At 41.7% G+C, this 21,680-nt stretch overlaps 3 protein-coding genes and 1 non-coding gene across 6 annotated transcripts; 1 reads left to right on the top strand and 3 right to left on the bottom strand.

Moving 5' to 3' along the window:
- Positions 1 to 1,742: 1,742 nt before the first annotated feature.
- clmnb (calmin b) lies at positions 1,743 to 14,847 on the bottom strand. 3 transcript variants are annotated; one of them, XR_006362186.1, is made up of 12 exons: positions 14,644 to 14,847; positions 14,168 to 14,229; positions 13,970 to 14,065; positions 10,961 to 11,044; positions 10,752 to 10,844; positions 10,409 to 10,635; positions 10,118 to 10,311; positions 9,387 to 9,469; positions 7,102 to 8,618; positions 4,948 to 5,088; positions 2,519 to 2,681; positions 1,743 to 1,770 (listed from the first exon to the last, which is right to left on the bottom strand). XR_006362186.1 is itself a non-coding variant. In XM_044049925.1 (11 exons), exons 1-10 carry the CDS (start codon positions 14,699 to 14,701, stop codon positions 4,959 to 4,961), a joined length of 2,544 nt encoding a protein of 847 aa, XP_043905860.1. In that variant the 5' UTR covers positions 14,702 to 14,847; the 3' UTR covers positions 2,415 to 2,681; positions 4,948 to 4,958. The 3 variants fall into 3 exon arrangements, 2 of the variants coding, with proteins under 2 accessions (XP_043905860.1, XP_043905859.1); XM_044049925.1 differs by lacking the exon at positions 1,743 to 1,770 and having other exon boundaries at positions 2,415 to 2,681; XM_044049924.1 differs by lacking the exons at positions 1,743 to 1,770; positions 2,519 to 2,681 and having other exon boundaries at positions 4,400 to 5,088.
- Positions 14,848 to 16,917: 2,070 nt separating this feature from the next.
- prkrip1 (PRKR interacting protein 1) lies at positions 16,918 to 20,205 on the bottom strand. The gene is made up of 2 exons (XM_044049643.1): positions 20,130 to 20,205; positions 16,918 to 18,888 (listed from the first exon to the last, which is right to left on the bottom strand). Exons 1-2 carry the CDS (start codon positions 20,130 to 20,132, stop codon positions 18,229 to 18,231), a joined length of 663 nt encoding a protein of 220 aa, XP_043905578.1. The 5' UTR covers positions 20,133 to 20,205; the 3' UTR covers positions 16,918 to 18,228.
- LOC122784629 lies at positions 17,564 to 17,843 on the bottom strand. The gene has a single exon (XR_006362201.1).
- On the top strand, positions 19,073 to 21,630 carry glrx5 (glutaredoxin 5 homolog (S. cerevisiae)). The gene is made up of 2 exons (XM_044049644.1): positions 19,073 to 19,506; positions 20,153 to 21,630. Exons 1-2 carry the CDS (start codon positions 19,212 to 19,214, stop codon positions 20,323 to 20,325), a joined length of 468 nt encoding a protein of 155 aa, XP_043905579.1. The 5' UTR covers positions 19,073 to 19,211; the 3' UTR covers positions 20,326 to 21,630.
- The last annotated feature ends 50 nt before the right edge of the window (positions 21,631 to 21,680 follow it).

Genomic DNA, 21,680 nt, shown 5'->3' with positions numbered 1-21,680 from the left:
TTTGACAAAACAAAAAGGTGTTTGATTTTCACTGAATTCCAGACAACAATGTTCCCTCAGATCAGGACAAGTCCCGCGAGGTGGTCATATATCGTGAGTCCAGCATGATCTATATCATGTTGGATTTGAAGACTTCTGTCTCCAGCCACATGACCACATGAGCAGCCTGAGGAGTGGTGACAGACAGAAAGAATAAAAAGAACCGGCCCGCACATAAAACAAAGAGAGATGAGGAGAAAGTGTATTTTGGCGTTTTTATTGCACGTTATCGATGAGAGTTTATGTGTCATATGTTTCTCAGGGGTCTCAGCCAAATGCTTATACCAGGGCAGGGAGTATCTCACTGTGACAAAGACAAATATATTTTGATGATGTTCCAGAGAAGTCGACCGAGTCTGGGAAAAGTGATGAGACCTCAGGAGATTTTCCAAACTGTGGGATTTCCTGAGTTGGAACTTAGGGATACACATTTCTGCCCGCCTGTGAAAACAATCTGTGTGTTAATGGATTTGCTCTGAGCTGTCTTGTTACAACTTGTGTGATCCAGACTGCAGGCTTTGACTCACTGATGTATAGAGAGCAGTAATTATTGCTGACTGAGAACCTACTCAGCATCATTCATCGTGCTCCCAAACAACAGACTGAAAGTGACTGCAGGGCACCGGCGTCAGCGTGTTGCTCCGCGACATGGATCAATAAAGTGTACACTCACAGATAAGCAAACGCACTATGTAAAGGCCACATACTGTAAACCACACAGGTCCACTCCCATACACTCTTATGATGCATACTATTACCTAACCAGTGATGGGCAAATATCAATCAAAAGTACAAACTTTACTCCATTTTGGATTTTGTGTTCATTTTCAGAAGTGATGTGTATAATTCCTCTATCTCTGCCTTTTGTTGTGTGTTTTTTCCCTTGCATGATTAAAAAAAACAACTTACTATTATCAGCAGACAAAGATGTTTGTAGAACTGTGCAACACTGTGAAATAATATTTGTTTGCTTTTGAGCTTTTCCTCTGTATTTGATTCAGGAAGAACTTGGTGAGACAAAACAATTTCCTGAAAACAGCAGAGTGGGGGATAGTTTGACATGGTTTTGCACCTCATTGGACTCTGATTTGTTTGTCATTAAGAAAAAGAACAGGTTACAGATGAATTATGAATACAAATTGGAAAAGAACGAGGTTATACACCCATAAAAAAAGCACCTGCTGTGTGAATATGTTGCTACCAGCTGTCAGAAGTGAGCATCTCCTCTCCATAAAAGACAAGAGCTTATGAAAAAAGCTGATCTCTAATATGCTGTGCAGTGGGTGGTGATGCATTGTGAGAGAACCTTTGTTTTCCTAATTTCGCTGAAATTCATTTTCATTCATCTTTCCAATTTTAGAGGTGTTTGCTTGACTATTGTCTGTCTGTTCACATTAAATGTTTATTCCTTTAAAGTGGTAGTTCAGGACATACAGTATAGTCAGCACTGACTGCACAAAAGCCAGCCTGAGACACAAGATGCTTGCTCTGCCAGTGGGGACACAAAGAAAAGCAGGTGATTTCTAAAATGTTTGTCACTTTGGCCTCCTTTTTTCTATGATGAGATAACGTACTCACTTACGGTCGGTCATTTTCTTTCTTAATTGTCTGCCAGACTCGGCACAATTGGGGGTTGCAACATCCAGCCGGTCCGAGTTTGCTTTCACGCTGAACTTTAGTGAAACAAACCAAACCCCCTCCTCGCCTGAGGCAGCGCTGCATCATGAATTACTGAAGGAGAAGAAAAGACAACAATGACACAAGAAAACTGGCTCATCTGTTGGTTAATGCAGGGCAACTTCTGTTTCCACCATCGTTTTATGTGAACATACTACACATTATACGCTGCTACAATGGACCCGGCTATCGTTGTACAAGCGTGTATGTTTTGGCTGTGCTGTACCCACAATGCAATGCATTTGGTTCACTTGAAACAAACGGGGACCTATGTTTTAAGGCGGACCAGAGTTTGCTTCATTGAACTCTGATAGTTTGCGTCAATCAGAGTTCGGTTGCCCAAATGAACCGGACTTTCCGAGCAAATGAACTTGGATGTTGTGGGTGGAGCAGAAACTCATCTGAGACTTATTGCATTTACACTTACAAGTGGTCAGGCGCTATCCGACTGCAATCCGATCACAGAAAACACATTTTAATTACATGTGTAAAAGGCCTTTAAAAAGCCTTTTCTGAATGGAAACTAAAGCTTGTGTTGCTTTGTAAAACCCTCACTACTACTCTAAAAATCTGTGATTTTACATCATAACAAACAGGATTTATTGACGTAAGTTCTGCATTCACCATTGAGTTCAAATATGTTATTTTATGACTTTGGTGTTTGAAATCCATTGTTCAGATTTCCCTAAGCGACACAAACTAATCAAACACAGCAGCAGTAGACCGGCAGCTCCTTTGTCCCCGTAGGCTAAAAACACAGCTTTTCTTCTCGGAACATTGGTGTGGGAGAGTGTGCATTCACCCCAGATTTCCACCGCTTCCACCTCCACTCCTCCGTTATGTTGCAGATCTGTGAGAGCAGATGTGATGGTGGTGTCCACACTGGAGTTGGCTGTGAGCTGCAGGGCCTCCAGTGCCTGGTTCCCACTCTCAGACCAGCATGGGTCTGATACCAGGTCAGGGGACTGGAACAAATATAGAGTGCTTTAGCTACTGTTGGACATCAGGCTCAGCAGTGGTTGTGGTGTTCAGGTCACAGTAAAGTTAACAGGTCAAGGATGTATTTAGAGCTAGTACGTGACAATGCTGCAGCTTGACCACTCATTGCTTTCTCAGACGCTTGGCTGGAACAGTTTCTCTGCCATAAACACTTAAAGCAGTGCTTGCAACATAAAACTCCACATTACTGACATCACTGCCTCTTGTCTTGCAGTCCTAGTTCGGCCTGATTTAGAGACAACACCAAAATCCAGCTCCTCAGCTGCGGGGGTGGTGGTACTGTTGAAAGTGCATCGATCTATGGTGCTGAGCTTTTGACCTGTGGGTTGAGCTCCAAGCAAACAATGGCAGCGCGCTTTTAGTTTCTTAGAATTTCACCAGCTGTGTGTGTGTGTGTGTGTGTGTGTTCCATGGACATTTTAGGTTCGTGCATACACTCCCCCCCTTTAATAAACTCTGGTCAACATGGATTTTGAACAGTTATGCAACTGGTGTATACTTACATTTTGCTCCAGTTTTAAAGTGTGTGTACAGTGCGTAACATTTAGGAGGGTTTATTGACAGAAATGTTATATACCACCTATAAGTATTTTTGTACGACTGTGTTTAATCACGTACTAATAGAGGTCATCATAGATCTTACGACACAAAATGACAAAGAATGACTACACACATAAACCTGATGCCTAAACCAACAAAGAAGAGTGGGAGAATCCAAGAGCACACATGTGTTATTCAGTTTGTTATGTGGTAATCAAAGTAGTGGCCTCGAGGCCTGAGTGCAGCGCTGGAACTAGGGGGTGGAGCCAGGTTTTGGGTTTTCAGAATTTCAGGCCCAAAACCAAATCAAGCCTGACTTTTATTTTTTATTTTTCTCAACTTCCCATTACAACATGGAGGCTGTTCATATTGCACACATTAAAATAAGTGAATTGGGTTTCAGCGTGGTATGATATAACGGATTAAGTTAAACAGGCAATTCATTTATTTAACTTAATGACTGAGACTTGATGCACAGGTGCAGTCATAGACCTCTGACCTTATCAGGGCACTTTAAATTAAGTAGGTATATTTCATTTCCTTCAATTTTATGTTTATTTAGAAAAGTGTTTGAAGCATTTTTTGGGTTGTTAAATAGATTATTTGCCTTTCCCCTCTAGTTCTCTATTGTCTTCAGTTCGCCATCTCCAAACTTCTTCACTGATGTTGTATTGACGACATTATTGATGTATCTGGGGGAGCGGGGGAGGGGGAGCACAGAGCGGGTTGCTGCGTTCAGCAGTCGCCGTTTAAATTGGTTGAAGTTGAAACACAAACGCATCTTTTCTCAGTGGAAAAAAAAAGCCAGAGCCCGATCAGAGTCCGAGGTAATGGTGTGGTAATTGGAACGAAGCCCGGCCCTCGAGCTGTCGGGCCCCTCAGGCTCCAACGCAGGGATCTGATTCAAAGTACACTGATGCTCTTCTGTTTGTTTCACTCTTTAGTCTCACCTTTAGATGTCACTAATTCTTACACACTGGACCTTTACAGTGCACATTGAGGTATTCCATCATAATGTGCTTCACAAAGTAAAATCCTATGAACACAGTATTTTTTTATACGACGGAACCAGGAGCGATATAATACAGAGCAAGCGCCTGCTTTATCATTTATCACAAAAGTCATAAAAATGTCAGAGAAAATGTCTGGAATTGTTGGTGAACTTTTACTTCGACACAGCAAGTGAGTCTAAGAAATGTCAAAGTGCTCATTAAATATTATGAGCCTAATCTCACCGTGTCAACACAGCTTCTAATTAAACAACAAGCCCTATATGGAATACCCAGCAGGCAGCAAACTGCTATATAGACAGTCTGTCATGCCAGACATGTCCCGCTGTGATGCTGCAGTGCCACCATGTGGAGCAATTCTGCCATTAAAGCAAATCAACTAAAGCATCTTGGACGTGTGTTCAGCAAAAACACACAAAAAACAACATGTCCCACAATGTGTGCAGTGTGTGAGCGGGCAGCTGAAAAACCGTGCGACAACAGAAAACAGTGTGTTTATCTGAGACTATAGCCCAAGTGACAAATTATATCTGCTGGCAGCAAGAGGCAAACATAATCATTAAATTTTGCCTTGAGGGAAATTTAGTGACACAGATAAAGAGTCAACGCAGCCCTAAGTGTCCCTGTTTGGCTCATTAGTGGAAACTGGGCTAATAAGCATAGCTTAATAAGAAGGCTTTACAGCAGGGGGCCTCAGAGGTTCATTTCAGGCAGGATGAAGCAGCAGTAGAGCAGGATCCACAGGGCTAAGAGAATTTGCAGCTCTAATGGGGTTATGTCACAGGAGGCTGCAGAGGACTGAAGAATGAATCCTCCCTCACCACTGCAAAGTAGATAAAACACAGGAGAATTAGGTTTTAAACTAAAATTAGGTACTTCACATAAATATATATATATATATATATCTGTTATAAAGAAACAAACGTTATGCAGAATCAATAACAACAAAGCAGAGACACAAATGTAATTATCTGTTTAGTCTGTGTGAAAGAACTGACTATTAGAGCAAAGTTCTGCCCCCCAAACAATGACTGTCCCAGCGAAGCAGAAGTGGATTTAGTAAGAGAGAGATATTCATTAGACAAAACTGTAGAAGGTATAATCTGTTTGTTTTTTTGTTTGTTTTAAACTAAACAAGTTTAACAGAAATAGAATTGCACTTTTCAAAAGTTTACATTCACTGCAAATGTTAACTTGAACAAACAACAACTTGAGTGACCCACTTTTATTTTGAAGGACAAGTAATAGATAAGAAACAGATCAGCAGGCCTTATATGGATAACATCAAATCAATAAGATATTTCTTAACGATTAAGGAATCCAATGCACATATCCATTATGACACCTCAGTTACAATAATAGCGCTACATACACTAATTACTATGTGAATATATTACTATATAATATTTATGAATGCAAGATTCCTAAGTGTGCTCTATAGTTCTTTCTGTGCTTTTTGTTCCATTATTCACTACTTTACTTGTTAAGCATGATTTATTTTGTTGTGATAAAATGTGTAAAAGTTGCATATCTGTTATTCTATATATACTGTATATTACTTGTTACCTTTATATATTCTAGCTGGGGCGTACATGTTATACTAGAAAGTCCAACAGCAGCCAATACACCACATTATGTTGTTTAGGGACGTTGACACAGGCAAACTTGTGTCCTTATTTGCCAAAATCACCAGTAGATTCTCACCATTAAATGTTTTAACAATTAAGTGTTGTATTTACTTTTATTTCCATGACTTGCGCAAGTGTTGCCATGGTTGCGGAGTCAACACCTGGTGAGTGATTTCTCCCACTGTTGGTGCAGAGCTGCCAACAACACAGGAGAAAACGGACGTGCCGCATCGTCTAGTTTGAGTTTTGTTATCTTAAGAATGACTGGCCTTGTGCGCCCCAGAAACCAGATTGAGTCAGCGTGGGTTTGATTTATTTTTGAGCTGTGTGAGAAGATTAAAATATAAGAATACAGCTGAGTGACTGTCTGGTGTTTTGTGTTGAGCAGCCAACAGTGGCTGACAACCTGCCACAGGAGCTTTGGACTGCTTTCTTTTTTTTAAAAAAAAATAAAGTTTTGCAGCGTTTGTATTTTCAAATGGAATAAAAATGAGTTGCTTTCAGCCAACTGTTATTGTTCAAATTAACTTACACTACCATGCTACAGCGAAACTACCAGCGACAGCATCTGTTATACTGGAGCAGTAGACAGGATTTGTTTTTGGCATTATTCAGCAATAATTCAATAATAATAATAGTAGTGGCCATAGGAGCTTTCAGGATAATGTAAATAAAGTGATTTTAAAAGAAGCTGACACTTCTGCTTCTTCGGTCTAGAAGAGAATTGGATAATAAATGCAGTAAAACGGAGACGGAGGCATTGCCTTGGGTCAACTGTCGTGACCTGCGTCATGAGCCGAGAGGAGCTCAGAACAGAGAGCCACGATCCCTAAAAGGTGAGTATATTTGACAACTGTGGATAAAAACTCAACTACAACTACACCTGGCCCTGCAAAAATAAAACTGACATTTAGGATATACATTATGTATTATCTGACCCATGGTTTTATATTCACTATTAGTGCATACATTTGAATTATTACATAATTACTACCACAGCTTGTTATAACTGTTAAAACCATCCTTATAAAGGATTTAAATCCTTATATTACAATATAGTGGAATCTCAGTGAAAATCTAACTGAACCTTAACTTAAAAATATTATTATATAATATTATATAATATATAATATCTTTTATACTGCGATTTGATTGGAAAGATTTCATTGTTTTGATATATTTTGCCCAAAGTCAAGCCCACAGCTTACCTGGATGAATGAGAGCTGCTTGTTCTGCTGCTGTTATCACCAGCAGGAATGACAACTCCATCAGTGCCACTGTCTGAGTTCGTTCCCTCCAGATGATCTTTGGTTCTTGTCGTCTCTTCAGTTATTTTACACTTCCTAACCTTCAGTTCTGTGTCTTTTTTTTCTGCTGTTGTAAAGTCCATTGATCGTGTGACTTTGACTGTGTACTCCTGTTTGTTCTTGGCTAAAGCTTCTGTTTGGGGAAAAGTGTCTTTCTGGTTCTTTTTTCCCTCTTCTACTTCGTCTTCTTCACATACAACCTCGGCACTTAATATTTTATCATTTGCCACAAAACCCTCTTTAACCACAAAGCTTTCTTGAATTCCCTTTTCTTCCTTCATAATATTACCCTCCTCTTGTCTGTCCTGCCCTTTAACAAATGCTGAATGTTCATCTTCCTCTTCATTAACTACCCTCTTCTTATTCACTTGCACACTTTTTACAACAACTTCTTTGACAGTCTCTTTCTCAACCTCATTCTGCCAGCGAGAAATTTTATAAATCTCTGCTTTTTCTCTTTTATCTGGAGCCTCTGCTTTATCATTTCCATGTGTCACCGGCTGAACATCCTCTGTCTCCTCCTCCTTCTCTCTGTCAACAGAATCACCAGAATCATTAATCTGCCCTCTAACAACTCTCTCCTCCCCTGGTTCCTCTTTGCTAGTGCTTTCATCTTCTTGCTGCACATCAAACACAAGTCTATTGTTTGTCATCGCTCTGGAACGATTTCCTCTTGTGTCCAAATCAAACTTCCTGTGAGACAGAGACTGGGCCTTGACTGCAGATTCAAGATCAGAATCTGTCTTTTGCACAGAGGGGGCTTCCTGACCATTTAACATCCCACTTCCCTCCGAGGACTTTGACTCTGCATACATTTCCTCCACTGTCTCCTCTTCCACTCTTGCTACTTGTCTCTTTGGCTGATTATATGGCTGGAAAACCTCTTTGTTCAGATCCAGGATGTAGCTGTAGGCCTCCTCCTCGTCTGAGTCCAGCACTGATAAGCTGTAGATCCCTTCCTCTGAACTCAAAGAAAAGTTAACTCTTGGCTTGCTGTTGACCGGATCTGACCCTTTTTCCATCCATGATCGGATCTCCGGGCTGACTATCCTTGCATCCATTGGACTGGGCGGCTGCAAAATGCCTCGACATCTTCCTCTCTTGTTGGGGAAAGGTGAGGTGGCAGCACTGGCTGCAGATTGCTCAGTGATATTTTGGCCATGACGAGATGAGAGGGCGTCACTGTCGGTGGGGGAGAGGTCAGATGAAACCGCTTCCTTCGTGTGGAGCGAGGAGGCACGCGCGCTGTCCGAGGATCTTGTGGACCACTGCCTCCACAGGAGCTGCTCACTGCTCTTCTCCAAACCTCTGAGCAGAGCTTGAGCCTCTGCACTGTCAGCACAGGTGTCTCCAAGGCTGACTGACTCAAGAGAGCCAAAGTTAGGGATCTCAGGAACCTCAGTATCCATAAAAGGATCCTGTGACACAGTGTGCATGTGGAGGTTACTAGAGTTTCAACAATTCATAATGAACTACTTACTATTTCCTGGTTTCTTTTCTCCTATAACTAAATTAAATCTAACTAAACTAAATCTAAACAACAAGATATGGCATTTTGAGATTGGCGAACAACACTTTTACTCTTTTCTGACATTTTATGGCCCATACAACCAATACACTAATCAATAATTGTGTTCTTTTGCATGTTTTAAAGAAATAGTCAGGTCATGTCATGGTATCCATTGAATATGAAGTAAAAAAAATTATAAAAAAAATAATGAACCAACCTTTTGTTACCATTAAAGCTCTGTGATTAATATGTCAATAATATTAATAGCCCAAATTGCAATATAACCAAGTGCAATATCAAAATCAAAAGACACTGCAATTATCTGATCATGCGTGACAAAATGACATGACAGCATGATGATGAAATCTTGATCTTCCGATGAAAGAAAAAATGTTGCTAAACAGATGCTAAAAAAAAATGACAGGCAAGATGGAACAATAATCATCATATCACATATGAATCAGGGCGCAACTGCAGTATCTGCCAAAAATATTCACAGTAAGATATTTGGACCATATTGTGCAGCTCTCATAGGTGTAACATGCTAAATATTAACGTATATATCAGAGTGTATGTAACGCAAAGTCTAGCAAATCCACCTTATTGTTGTTCTTTGAAACATTGAAACCAAATCACTTCACACATATTGTCTCATGCTTGAAAAAGCCACACTGACCTCGTCTGTGTCTGACCAGTGCCCCAGGAACATGGACACGTAAGTGATGATGGACTGCTCATCTGGTGACGTCTGTGTCACGTCTGTGGGATGAGAGATAAACTGCGTTCACTCAGCAACAGGGACTTAGAGGACAGAGAAACAGTTGATCTTCTATGTCAGCTATTGGGAAAAAAATCCTTTTTAAATTCCGAAAATCCTCTGCGGTCCAACAAAACTCTAGATTAGCTGTGTACAACTGTTGTGAGACGACCTCTCTAGGGCTCCAGATGATCCTCACATTTGATCTAGCGAAGATTTTGTTAATGTCGGATGCCCTTCCAACCAAATGTATCCAGGATTGAGACCAGCACAAGGATTACACTACCCCTGCGCGTGTGTGTGACCTTTATTAAAAACAAATCTTTATTATTTTATGATTTTTTGAAAATGACAAAACTGAAAATTAAATTTTTTTTATCCTCTCTCGTGGCCCAACTGCAGTACCTTCACAAACCACCAGGGGGCGGTGGCCCACACTTTGGGAATCATTCTTCAATGGGATGCAGAAAATGTCATTTTTAAACACTCCATGCATGAATGAGCTTTGCTAATTACATCTTTTAACATCATCTTCGTCTGCAGGCTCTTTTTTGTCGTTCCATTCATCATTCAGTTCTGACTACGTCTACATTATTATTATTCAGGTATTTGTTTTGGAATGAAAACAAAGGTAATCAGTTAGCTCTTACCTTCAGGCTCCAGCAGAGGCGTTATATTCAGACTGTGATGGGCGATGGTGAAGGCCTGCTGAATGTTTTCCTGTGGTTCTCTGGACAGACTCTCCCTCAGGTCAATCAAGTGTGGGTTTATCGACTTAATCATAACTAAGAATGCCAGACCACTTCTCCAGCTCTTCCCGAAGTCGTTTACCTCCACTCCAAACCTACACATTTCAAATTACATAATTGAGAAAAGTGTGGTTCTGGATGATTCTTTGACCAAAATGACTTTGTAAGTGATTGGCTCTTGTTTATACTCACTTTGATGTGCATCTTTGGACCCACTGCAGAAGAGTCTTGATAGCTTTTCCGTGGTACTTTGGCTCGTTGGCAGCCGTTCTGCTTTTGCTTGGCAAGGTGTTGCAGGAGTAGCTGCCAACATCATCTGGCTGCAGAGAGAGGTCAGGGGAGGGGGAGTAACTGCTCTCTGGTAAAGACGAGAGGCTGGAAGACAAACACCTCCGAAGGCCCGTCGTCAACTTCTTCACCTGTTTTATAATAAAACAGCGAGGTGTTTGCCAGGTCAGCAACAAACACCAGGTCAAGAAGTTTGACAATAGCACAGATCATAGAGTGATGTCATGTAGGTTTCTACAAAAACAACCTGGAAGTGAAGGATGATGTTCCAGATGAGGTTAAGAACAACAGAAGGAACTCCATCAGCGATACTGGAGGCATCAATGCCAAGCAGCTTCACCTGAGCGACAGCAGGAAGGAGACGTCACTCAAAATTGAGTTTTGAAGCGGAAAGTGAATGTAATGCGTGTCCAAACAACATCACTGCACACTGACTTTAAACGCAAACACACTCACGTGTCTATCATCCAGGAAAGCCAGGGCCTTGGAAATGTTGTTGAGTCTGAAAATGCGGTGTGAAGACGACCGAAACCTGTAAAGCTGACATTAAATATTAAATATTAGTGTGTGTGTAATGTAATGTACTTTATTTCTATAGCCCTTCACAACACACAGCACACAGTTGACCAAAGTGCTTTACAAAATAAAAACATTACCTTTTGCATGTGTGTGTGTGTGTGTGTGTGGTACATATGACGTTACATTCAGCAGCTGGTGTGCTCATCCTAGCATTAAGGCAGAACATATGGACAAACATCTGGCTTGGCACATTCTAAAATGACCCAAGACAATAAGATATTTTTTGTTTTCCCACTTTTGTCATTCACACTGAATTCCTGATGCAGGTTCTTTTGTTTGTTTTTTTGAACAGACAAATCAAACAAGATGTAAGGCCGACTGAACTTTACGTGATGGTTTGCCCCGAGAAGGTCCAGGCGGTGTGTGACTGGCCAGTTCCGGACTCCAGGAAAGCACTTCAGCGTTTCCTGGGGTTCACAAACTTCTACTGGAAATTCATTCACAATTTCAGCTCTGTCTCGTTCCCTCTACACTCTCTCACCTCTGTGTTGCAGCCCTTCCAGTGGAACCCTGATGGCAACCGTGCCTTAAACCCCGGTTCACCTCATTCTCCGTCAACCCAACCCTCACTGTCAGTTTGGGGTGGAAGTTGACGCCTCAGACTCCAGGGTGGGGGCCATTCTCTCCCAGAGGTCGGGTTCAGACCAGAAGCTTCACCCCTGTACCTTCTACTCAAGAAAATTATTATATAATAATAATAATAATTATCTTGTGCAGAAACAAATTATAGTGTGAACTCAAGGATCCGGTTTTTGCGGTGTGTAAGCCGTCCCATGCCCAGCCTCATGGGAAAATCCTTCCTCTGCCGTCCAAACCCTGGTCCCACATCTCCCTGGATTTCGTCACCGGGTTGCCGTCATCAGAGAAGAAGACCTGCATTCTGACTGTGGTCGACCGATTCTCCAAGATGGCGTATTTTATTCCCCTGGCCAAGCTTCTGTCCGCCAAACAGACTGCAGAGATGATCCTCAACGAGATGTTTAAGCTCCATGGACTGCCCCTGGACATAGTCTTGGACCATGTCCCCCAGTTCATCTCACGCTTCTGGGCTGAATTCTGCCTTCTCATCAGGGCCCGGTCCAGTCTGTCCTCCGGTTACCATCCGCAGTCCAACGGCCAGGAGTGTCACAATCAAGAACTTGAGACATCACCCCGTTGCCTGGTTTCTAACACTCCGGCATCATGGGTCAAAGCACTTCCCTGGGTAGAATATGCCCACAACTCATTGGTCTGTTCCTCCATTGGTTTTTTCGCCATTTGAGTGTTGTTATGGCTACCAACCCCCTCTGTTCCCCTCACTTAACCGTGATGTTTGTGTCCCCTCTGTGTCTGGGCCCGAGCACGGAGGAAGCAGCCCTACAAGCCGTCGCTCCACGGCCCCTCCCTACCAGTCCGGCCAGAGGGTATGGTTGTCCACCCAGGATCTCTGTCTGCGTCACCCCTGTAAAAAGCTGTCTCCTCGTTTCATTGGTCCCTTTCCCATCAGTAAGGTAATAAACCCGGTTACTTCCCCCTTCTGCATGTACACCCCACTTTCCATGTCTCACGTGTCAAACCTGTCAATGTGTCTCCCTTGCTTCCCGCACCGAGACCCCCTTCTCCCCCCTGGGTTCTCAACAGCGAGCCAGTCTATACCATTCGGCAGATTTTGGACTCTTGCCGCTGGGGATGCGGGGTCCAATACTTGGTCGACTGGGAGGGTTATGGTCCTTAAGAGAGGGGTCGTGGGTCCCTGGCCAGGACATCCTCGACCCCTCTCTCATCAGGGACTTTAATCACACTCGGTCGGCTTTGTAACCTCTCCCTTCATGTTTTGTTCCCACGATCCCGGGATGTTTGTCTCTCCTCCTCGTCTTCCCAGAAGGGTTTGTATGTTTGATGTTCCATGTTTGATGTTTGTTTTTTGGTGTGTGTTTTGAGTTGCCAGGAGGTGATTCTTGAGGGGAGGGCTCTGTCATGCTCCGTTTGTCCATGTCATTTTATTGTGAAAATAAACACTTTTTTTTTTTTTTAGCTTTCCTCTCCGTCTCGTGGTTTGCAGTTTTTGACTCTGTCTCTGCTTAAGTCTGCTTACCTGTCCCAGTCAGTCTCCAGTCCCACGTTGATCCCATGCCTGTGTTTATACACACATTTGAGGATCTTCGTTCCTGTCTGTCTGCATGCATTGTTTTTCCGTGTGTCACTAAAGACTGTCTGTTTGTTACAGAACAATTTCTTTAAATCTGCATAATTAGAATAATAATGTAATAAATGTTCACTTTATTATGCAATAAAGCCACATTCTGTGAAAGCCTAGCATTTTGTAATAAAAACCCTAAATGCATTATGTAATAAACATGGCAATAACTTTTTACATAATATAAGTTATTATGGAGGCAGGACTTTTCTTCACAAACGCGGCAGAGTATTGCATAGTGTGGTTTTTTTTACGACATGATAAAGTGAAAATGTTCTACATTATTCCAGAATGAGGTGCTGTTATGTAATGCCGCTTTACAGGGTCCTTATTTGCTGAGCAATAGCTCTGCTCTTCTGAGAACAACAGATGATTTCCTATTTATTTTACAGCCTTGCCAACAGGGACATTGCAGCAGGGACTCCACGCTAAGGCCGACTTCTTTTACTCAGCAACTATAATGTTGTGAAAACCTACATTTTATCATCACAGGTGTACAGGCCACTGTGGTCAGAAACCATGGCAATGACTGAACCATTTTCAAATAAATCAGAGGTTATTAAAAAAGGAAGCAGAAAAGAAAAAGAAGAGACAGAGTTGGTTCTATGTAGTGAACCCTCCATGTCCATTTTGAGCCCACAAACTCTCCCCAGCTTGCAAATTCAAAGTGAAAAGCTTATTATTTTTGCACTGTAAGGTTTGGTTCTCACTAATTTGCAGCCAGACAGCTCCTCCAGCAGGGCCATGAGTATTCTGCCATCCTGAATGTCTGTGAACAGGTCGTGCACTTCAAGTGGAGGGTCACACTGGAAACAACAAAACATAAACCCTATCGGTGATCACATTAAATTACCTTCTTTTCTTTTTTTTTTAAACATATAAAAGGCTAGACAAGTTTGTGTCCTTACTCTCTGCAGAAACACATTCATCCACCTGGTGAAGGTTCTCGTCTGCGCCGCATTCCTCTCATCTGTGGAAACGGAGACAGAGACTTGGCTCAGCATGTTGCAGTTTTACAAGTCAGTAGTCTTGCACCAAAGCTTTCACAAGCCTTATTAAATGTAGTGAGCAGGAGGGTTTGTGTGTAATGCAATACGCAGCAAGCGTCTGACAGATTATTGGAAGGAGCATATGTTCCCCCTAAAGACTGCACAATAGGAAGGTATTTATAAATGGTGCAACCTTGTCTTTTAATGTCCCTTTTATTACATATATTACACAATGCCAAACACACCAACCTGGAAAATGACTATTAGAAAGGCAGTTAAGAAGAAAGTTCACTTTTAAGAAGAACGATAAAGTTTATAGACAGTGATTTCATTAATATTGTAGGAGAGTGGGTGTGTATAAGCCCAACTCCAGACAGTATTCCTCGTCACTGTACCTTGAGGCTGATGCTGATCGCTGATCCCTCCATATGATTCCTTCAGAGAACCGCTCATTGTCAAAAGAACATGTCAGGCAGTTGTAACAATTAGAGGTGCTCTGAGGTTTTGTTACAGAAAAAGGAGGAAGAAAATGCAAAGTGAGGCAGTGTGTCTTGTCCCAACATGCTGGTACCTACCTCTGAGGTGTGGATCAGCTCTGGCTCCACTTCCCGAAAAACTCAGCCTGAGTTGAATCCTGTTGACTCCTTGGCAAGCTGTAGCTCACATTGTCTGTGGAGACAGCTGCACAATGTGTTGAGTTTTTAAAATAATAAACATGAAAGAATCAGCTGGGAAAACAATGTTAGGTGACTGGTTGTGTAGTTATCATGCAGAAACCTGTAATAAACCAGCTCAGAGTGACTCAGAGGCCTTTTCACCATCAGCTCTCACCATCTAATTATCTTGTACAGATTCCATTTTTGCACTGCACTTTATTCTGGTATCAGGAAGCCAAACATACAAAGATTACAACTTATACAAATAACTAATGCTAAGACTTTAACGCAATCTGAAAAGAGAAGTGACCACACGACACTGCACCACACCTTCACTGGGTATCTGTGGGTTCCAGACATGATTTTATACTTGATTTAAAGCATTGAACAGTCTGGCTCTGGATTATATCTGCAATCTGCTTGCTGACTGTACAAATGATTGCCTGTGGTCGTCCAGCAGGGCCATAGTACGTGTTACAAACATCCCGACGTGTCACTAAATGTGGCCTACAACTCACTATCTTCGTACAAATCTCCTCTAAAGCCTCATTTATTAAAAAGCATATTCTCATTGACTTTTGTTTCATTAATTTTAATCAAAAAACTCATGTACATATTATACAAAAGAAATGAATACAGAAAATCCCTGTAGCACAGCAGATGCATGAGGTTTTAAATAAATAAATCAAACAGTTCTCTCTGCCAGTCTTTTTGTGCTGATCCTCTTACTCACAGCATGAGTGAGAATCTTTATCACATATGTTATTACATTTCGCGTTACAGACATTCTAGCACATTAAAACTTTGTTTTAAAAGTTATTATTTTTTAAGAACTCGTAAAAAGTTACACTGTATAATAAAAGTTTTCATTCTACTCCACCCCATGTTTAATCGATCTTAACTTTGCACAAAAAGTAAGGAAATTTGTGATTATTTCATAATCGCTTCTTGGCAATTAATCTTATACAGTGGGAAAGTCTGTGTTTCTCTTTTAAATAGTGTAACATTTGTAAGGAAAATGCATTTGTAGATTGAGCAGCAGAGTTGACTGTGGATTGCGCCAATGAAAAACTTGCCAAACCTTCTCTGCCGATGCCAACAAGCTTATTCTGCTATTGGCAATTTAACAATTTTTCATTTAACAAACAGGGCCTCAGTAGTAGTAATGAAGAACCGTACACAGCAGCCACAACAGCCTGGCACCTCCTCACACACTGCTGTGGGATGACATCCCATTTTTCAACCAGTCAGCCAATGTGGTTGTGTTGGTCACTCTGGCAGAACAGCACGTCCAAGCTTAAGCCCTAATGAGTCCTAATAAGGGCTGAGGTCAGGACTGCAGGCACCTGATTGTCAGATTGTCCCAGAAGCCCAAAACTAGAGTCGATAGCAGAATAAGCTGTTTGGAATTGGCAGAGAAGATGTGGAACATACTTCATGGGTGCAATCCACATACCCAACTCCGCTGCTCATCTCACAAATGCATATTCTTTAAAAATGTGGCACCATTTAAAAGGGGAAATAAATATACTTTCCAATGGTAGGAGATTAATTACCAAGAGGCATCGTTGCAAAGCAAATAATGCACCTAACACAAATGTCCTTACTGTTTGTGCTACAAAGATAGATAGATCATACAGGATAACTTTTAGTTTTTCTAAAGAAATAATCCATCAAATACAGACTTCCTTAGTTGCTGTGTTACATATGTACTTACTGATAACTGAGTATATTAATGTATACACAATATAATACTGAAACTGGAACTCAGCATCGCTGTGATGTTACTTTTTCTGTGACAGAAATCTTCTTCAGTCTAAGTCAGTATTCTACTGAATACATACTATAAGGTGCACATGAAAATAATCTTTTACTTAAATAAGGACCTAAATATAAGTTGTACTCATTGGCACAACTTAATAAACAATGTGCACTGATGCTTGTTTAAGATGAACTCCTGAAACTGGACAAACTTGCATAATTTATCACTTTGGAAATTTACGACAGACAAAATGAAGTAAAAGCATTTAATAATAGTAGACATATGCCCACATTTTAGGGTTTAATGCGATTCCTTGAAATGAGTTGCCATATGAACATGACTTTTTACAATAATAAATACAATAGAATTCTGTGCCATTCCTGCCTCACCCTCTCAAGAGAACATCAATAAATCTAAAATGTGATTAACAAAAAAATCATCTTCCAACAGAAGAGAATCCCCCGGAGAAATTTGCAGCTTATGAATGACACCGCCTGTTCATAAATCACAGCAGCACACTGAAGTACTGAACAGATGAGGACTGTTGCACGAGGTTGACGTTGAAAGATACGTGGCATCATCAGCTGGTCTCCAAAGTGCTGGAAGTTTTTCACAAGTCTATTTGACCTACAGCTGAGATAAATTATAGACCAATGCTTCTTGTACCCTGTTTCATCTCTTTACCATTGATTACTCGTATCGATTATCTAATTGTTGTGCAAAGACAGAAGACAAATTGGAGTTAAAAGAAGGGTTTGACTTCAAGCCTCCAAAAGAGGGGTGTACTCAATAGGCATCGACAGAAATTTCTGGAGATAATGTGAGCGACAAATGAGTGAATGAATTTTTAAAATAAAGTAGTAACGAGTGAGGGGGTAAGGACAAAATGATAGATGTTACTGTGACAGCTGATAGTGCCCGGCAGGAAGAGCTTCTCCTGCTGCAAACAATATCCAGCTGCAAGGTTTTTTTCTCTACCTGCCTCAAGAAAGGTGATAGCCACGGAAAATGGGGCACCACCTCCGTGGAAAGCAGGATCCTGTCCAAAGAACATCGCACGTGAAGCTCCTGTTGCTCCAGAAGTCACGCCTTTTCATTCTTTGGGTTGCTTTCCGCAGCCTTGCTGTACCCACAGGCAATAGTTTGTGCGAGGGGCAGTCTCACAAGGCTGCAAAGACTGATACTTTCAAACATTCAGTATACACAGATGTTAATTAACCCCGTCCAGAGAGCAAACACATAAACTAACACTGGGATATTATGTACAGTCTTTTTTTATAAAAAAAAAAAAAATACAACACTGAGTAAAAGACAGAAGATTCCAAAATTAACCAACATTTTTAGACATGTAGTGAATTAGAGGAATCCCTACACATGTGATCTACTGATGCTGTTTTTGTAAATCATCATGAAGATTCAGAAGAATCTCATCGCAATTGGATTATCCTGTTTATTAAATCGTTCCATTGGTAAAATAGTCCATCAATTCGTTTGTGTCTTTGTCCCTCTTATATGCACATCACTTGTGTCACGCTAGGAACCAATTCCATGTTTGGACAGAGTCAATTCTTCCCCATGATGAAGCTCGGGGCCTCCGCATCATCCTCAGCTTCTGGTTCCTCCACCTCCTCCTCCTTCTTCTTCTTTTCCTCTTCCTCACTACTGTCTGAGCTCTTCTCGTCTCCATCTCCATCCTTATTTTTACTTTCAAGCTTTGCTTTCTTTGCCATCATCTTTTTCTGCTTCAACTTCTCCCGCTTCTTCCTGCGCTTGGCCGTTCTCTCGTCGGCAGCCTGCTTGTTTTGTTCCAGCTTCTCCAGGTAGTCATCGTCCTTATTGAGATGATCGGACATTTTGTCCAGAAAGTCCTGCCTCTGGTACTCTCTGCGGCGCAGGTGTCGGTACACATGGAACTCTCCGCTGCCCGCGCCGGCACTGGAGCCCATCACGTCCCTGACGAACTCAGGTGGAGCCCGCGGTTTCCAATCCTTCGGTCTGTCCGGGATGGGAGCAAGTTTGTCAGGGTTCCGCATCAACCTCTCCAACTTAAGACGCTGCTCTTCTGCCGGGCTTTTGGCAATTATAAGAGGCTGAGCCTCTTTCCCCGAAGCTTTCCCCGGAGGTTTCCCCGGTTTGTTGTTTTTCTGCGTGTGCGCCGCCATCTTTCGAGCCGTCCTCGTTCTCTTCCGGCTTCTTCTGGACGACCCGGAAGTTCTTAAGCTCTTGCGTAAGATGAAGAAGAAATATGTTTTACTTTCCTATATCGGATTTTTTTTAATCGCAAGTAAATACAAACATTGTTGAAATAATCGTGTTGTGTTAGTATTGCTGTTGTCAATTGGTCACTTTTAGTTGTATTTTACGGGTAGCTTAGATAAATGACGTATGACCTCAACAGCAAACGCAGATGTCCAATCAGCGTCTAGGTCCCGCCCCTCGAGCGTGAACGTAGGTGACTGGCTCCAACTAGCTTGTAGACTAGCAAGTCACTCAGCTTTGACGATTTTAATTTGTGTTTATATCGACGTAAAACAAACCAAATACTATGAATAACTTAATACGTGCTACTGCCCGGTGTCTGCGGTCAGGGACAGCGGTCTATATGCCCAGACAAGCCGACGGACGCCTGTGGTCGGCCTCGGGACGGCGGTTCCTGTGTTCGGACGTCCAGAAAGACCTTGGTGAGATAGTGAAGAAGGACAAGGTGGTGGTGTTCATGAAGGGGACTCGGGCTCAGCCCATGTGCGGCTTCAGCAACGCGGTGGTGCAGATCCTGCGGATGCACGGGGTGGACGACTACGCTGACTACAATGTGTTGGAAGACCAGGATCTCAGACAAGGTCAGTGAGTGAAGTGTTCACTATAAGTTTGTGTCGCACTAGCAAACTTCTCCATAATAGACAGCGAAGGTGGAGTCAGTCATTTTGCTGGTGATGCTATAGTAGCATCTGTCTACACTCTGCCTTGTTTACACTATTACGTTTAATTGGCTAATTTAAACCAAACGCACGTTAACTGATTGTCCAGTCCAGTCATACTTTCTGTTGCTTTTATCAGTGTCCTGCAGCAGGGCCACAGGGTGTGTCGCCACAACACAAACGTCACACCATTTCATGAACACACGTTGAAATAACTATGGCTTTTCCAGCTAAAATTTCAACAGCTCAACTAATATTTCCTCCTTTTAAACCATGGTAGCAGATAAGATAAGGAATGAGGAAATGACTCTCACTGGGTCTTGGTTACATCAGCACTTGCCTCAGTATAGTTAAGGTCAGGACAAGACACTTTATTGTAGCACCATTAAAAGTGACTTAACTAGGCACATCTTTAAGAATATTATTCATAGTAAACATTACTATAATGCACATTTTTTTATTTAATATAACTTGTACAGTACAGTCTCTGGTGAGAATTCAAACTCAAACTGTAAAAACTTGCTTTTTGTTAATGTCACACTGACCATGTAACATTTGCCTTCCACAGGTGTCAAGGACTTCTCCAACTGGCCCACAATCCCTCAGGTGTACTTCAATGGTGAGTTTGTGGGAGGCTGTGACATCCTGCTCCAGATGCACCAGAACGGAGACCTGGTGGAGGAGTTAAAGAAGCTGGGGATCCACTCTGCACTGCTGAGCGCTGAGAAAGAATCCAAATAGAGGATGAGTATGAACCTTAAAACAGCTGACAAGACAGAGGACACAGTAATCAAGTTGAATCCCCTACTCATATGAACCAACTCCAGGCAGCCATGGAAAAAGTGAACTTGGAGTGCAGATGAAAGTGACAAGAGTGAGCATTTCTGGTGGCAGCACTTCATTCAGAGTCTTGAATATCTATGATTAATCATGATCATACCTATAAACAGTGTGATATGGAGCCCCTGTTACTCTGCTTATACCCACATTGTGTCATGTTCTTTCTATTTCGGTAGCAATCGCTATTCCTCTGCTCCTTTCTCTGCTAAACTCTCCACTGACTAGCCACTAACTTTGCTATGTTCAGTGCTGACGGGTAGATGTTAACGGCTTTCACTGAAAACAGCCAAAAATGTTGCTATCAGAAATACCAGATTGAAACTGTGACAATGCTGTTGCGTTGTTATACATGAGCAAACCCCCCCGTTTTGATCTTTGATTATCACACGGTAGAAGGAGGCAAAGGCTGGGTTTTGTCCTGTCATTTCAATCTTGCAAAAATCAAGTTTTATCTCAAAACAAATAAATCTGTTTTCTCAGAAAATACAGCTATGTCAAATCAACACTTAATGAAACATTTCACATCTGGGTTGGATGTTTTACATTAAAATGATGGTAACGGCTCATCCTGCCCTTTTTGTTACCTTGACTTTTCACCCATTTCTTTTCCGGCTGTCAGTTCAAGACCAAATATCTCTCAGGTTGCACCAGGACTGAGTGAAGCTCTGTGTGATGCTCTTGGGTCACACCAGAAACCTTCCAAATGCACTGCCGGGAAGAACAGTAGTTTACACCACATAAGGAACGTAGCGAACACCACATGTGGACCACACCTCAGTGACACCGTTGTGTATATACGTGCATTGTCAACATACATGCAATGGAACCAGCTATGCTCCATTTTTTGTTCTTCCTGCCAAGAACCACTTCACCTAATGTCTGCCCTCTGTTTTAATGTCTGCACCTTCTAAAAGGCAACACTGTTTCTCTTTGCTTAAATATGACAGAGTTGTTGAATATGTTGATGTCTGCTGTCACACAATCTGTTGAGTGCTTTGTTTTTGAAGAGTTGGGTTTTGCTTCTTTTCTCACTTTTTCAATCCTACATTAGAGGTTCTTCCTGCTGGACACAGTTGTATTATCTAAACAATGGTCATATAGTACACTGTAAGATATTGTATTTTGTAAGCATATTATTAAATGTTTGTGGGTTTTTTTAGCTCTATGGAAACCCTGCACCAATTAAATATTTTGTGACACAAATAAGCGACCTGCTTTTTTTTTCTATTTTCAACAGGCAGGGACGGAGCAACATA

Source organism: Solea senegalensis, linkage group LG17 (assembly GCF_019176455.1).
Source record: "Solea senegalensis isolate Sse05_10M linkage group LG17, IFAPA_SoseM_1, whole genome shotgun sequence".
Taxonomy (NCBI): domain Eukaryota; kingdom Metazoa; phylum Chordata; class Actinopteri; order Pleuronectiformes; family Soleidae; genus Solea; species Solea senegalensis.
Note: the sequence above shows the minus strand (reverse complement) of the source record. Positions and strands in the feature narration are given on the sequence as shown.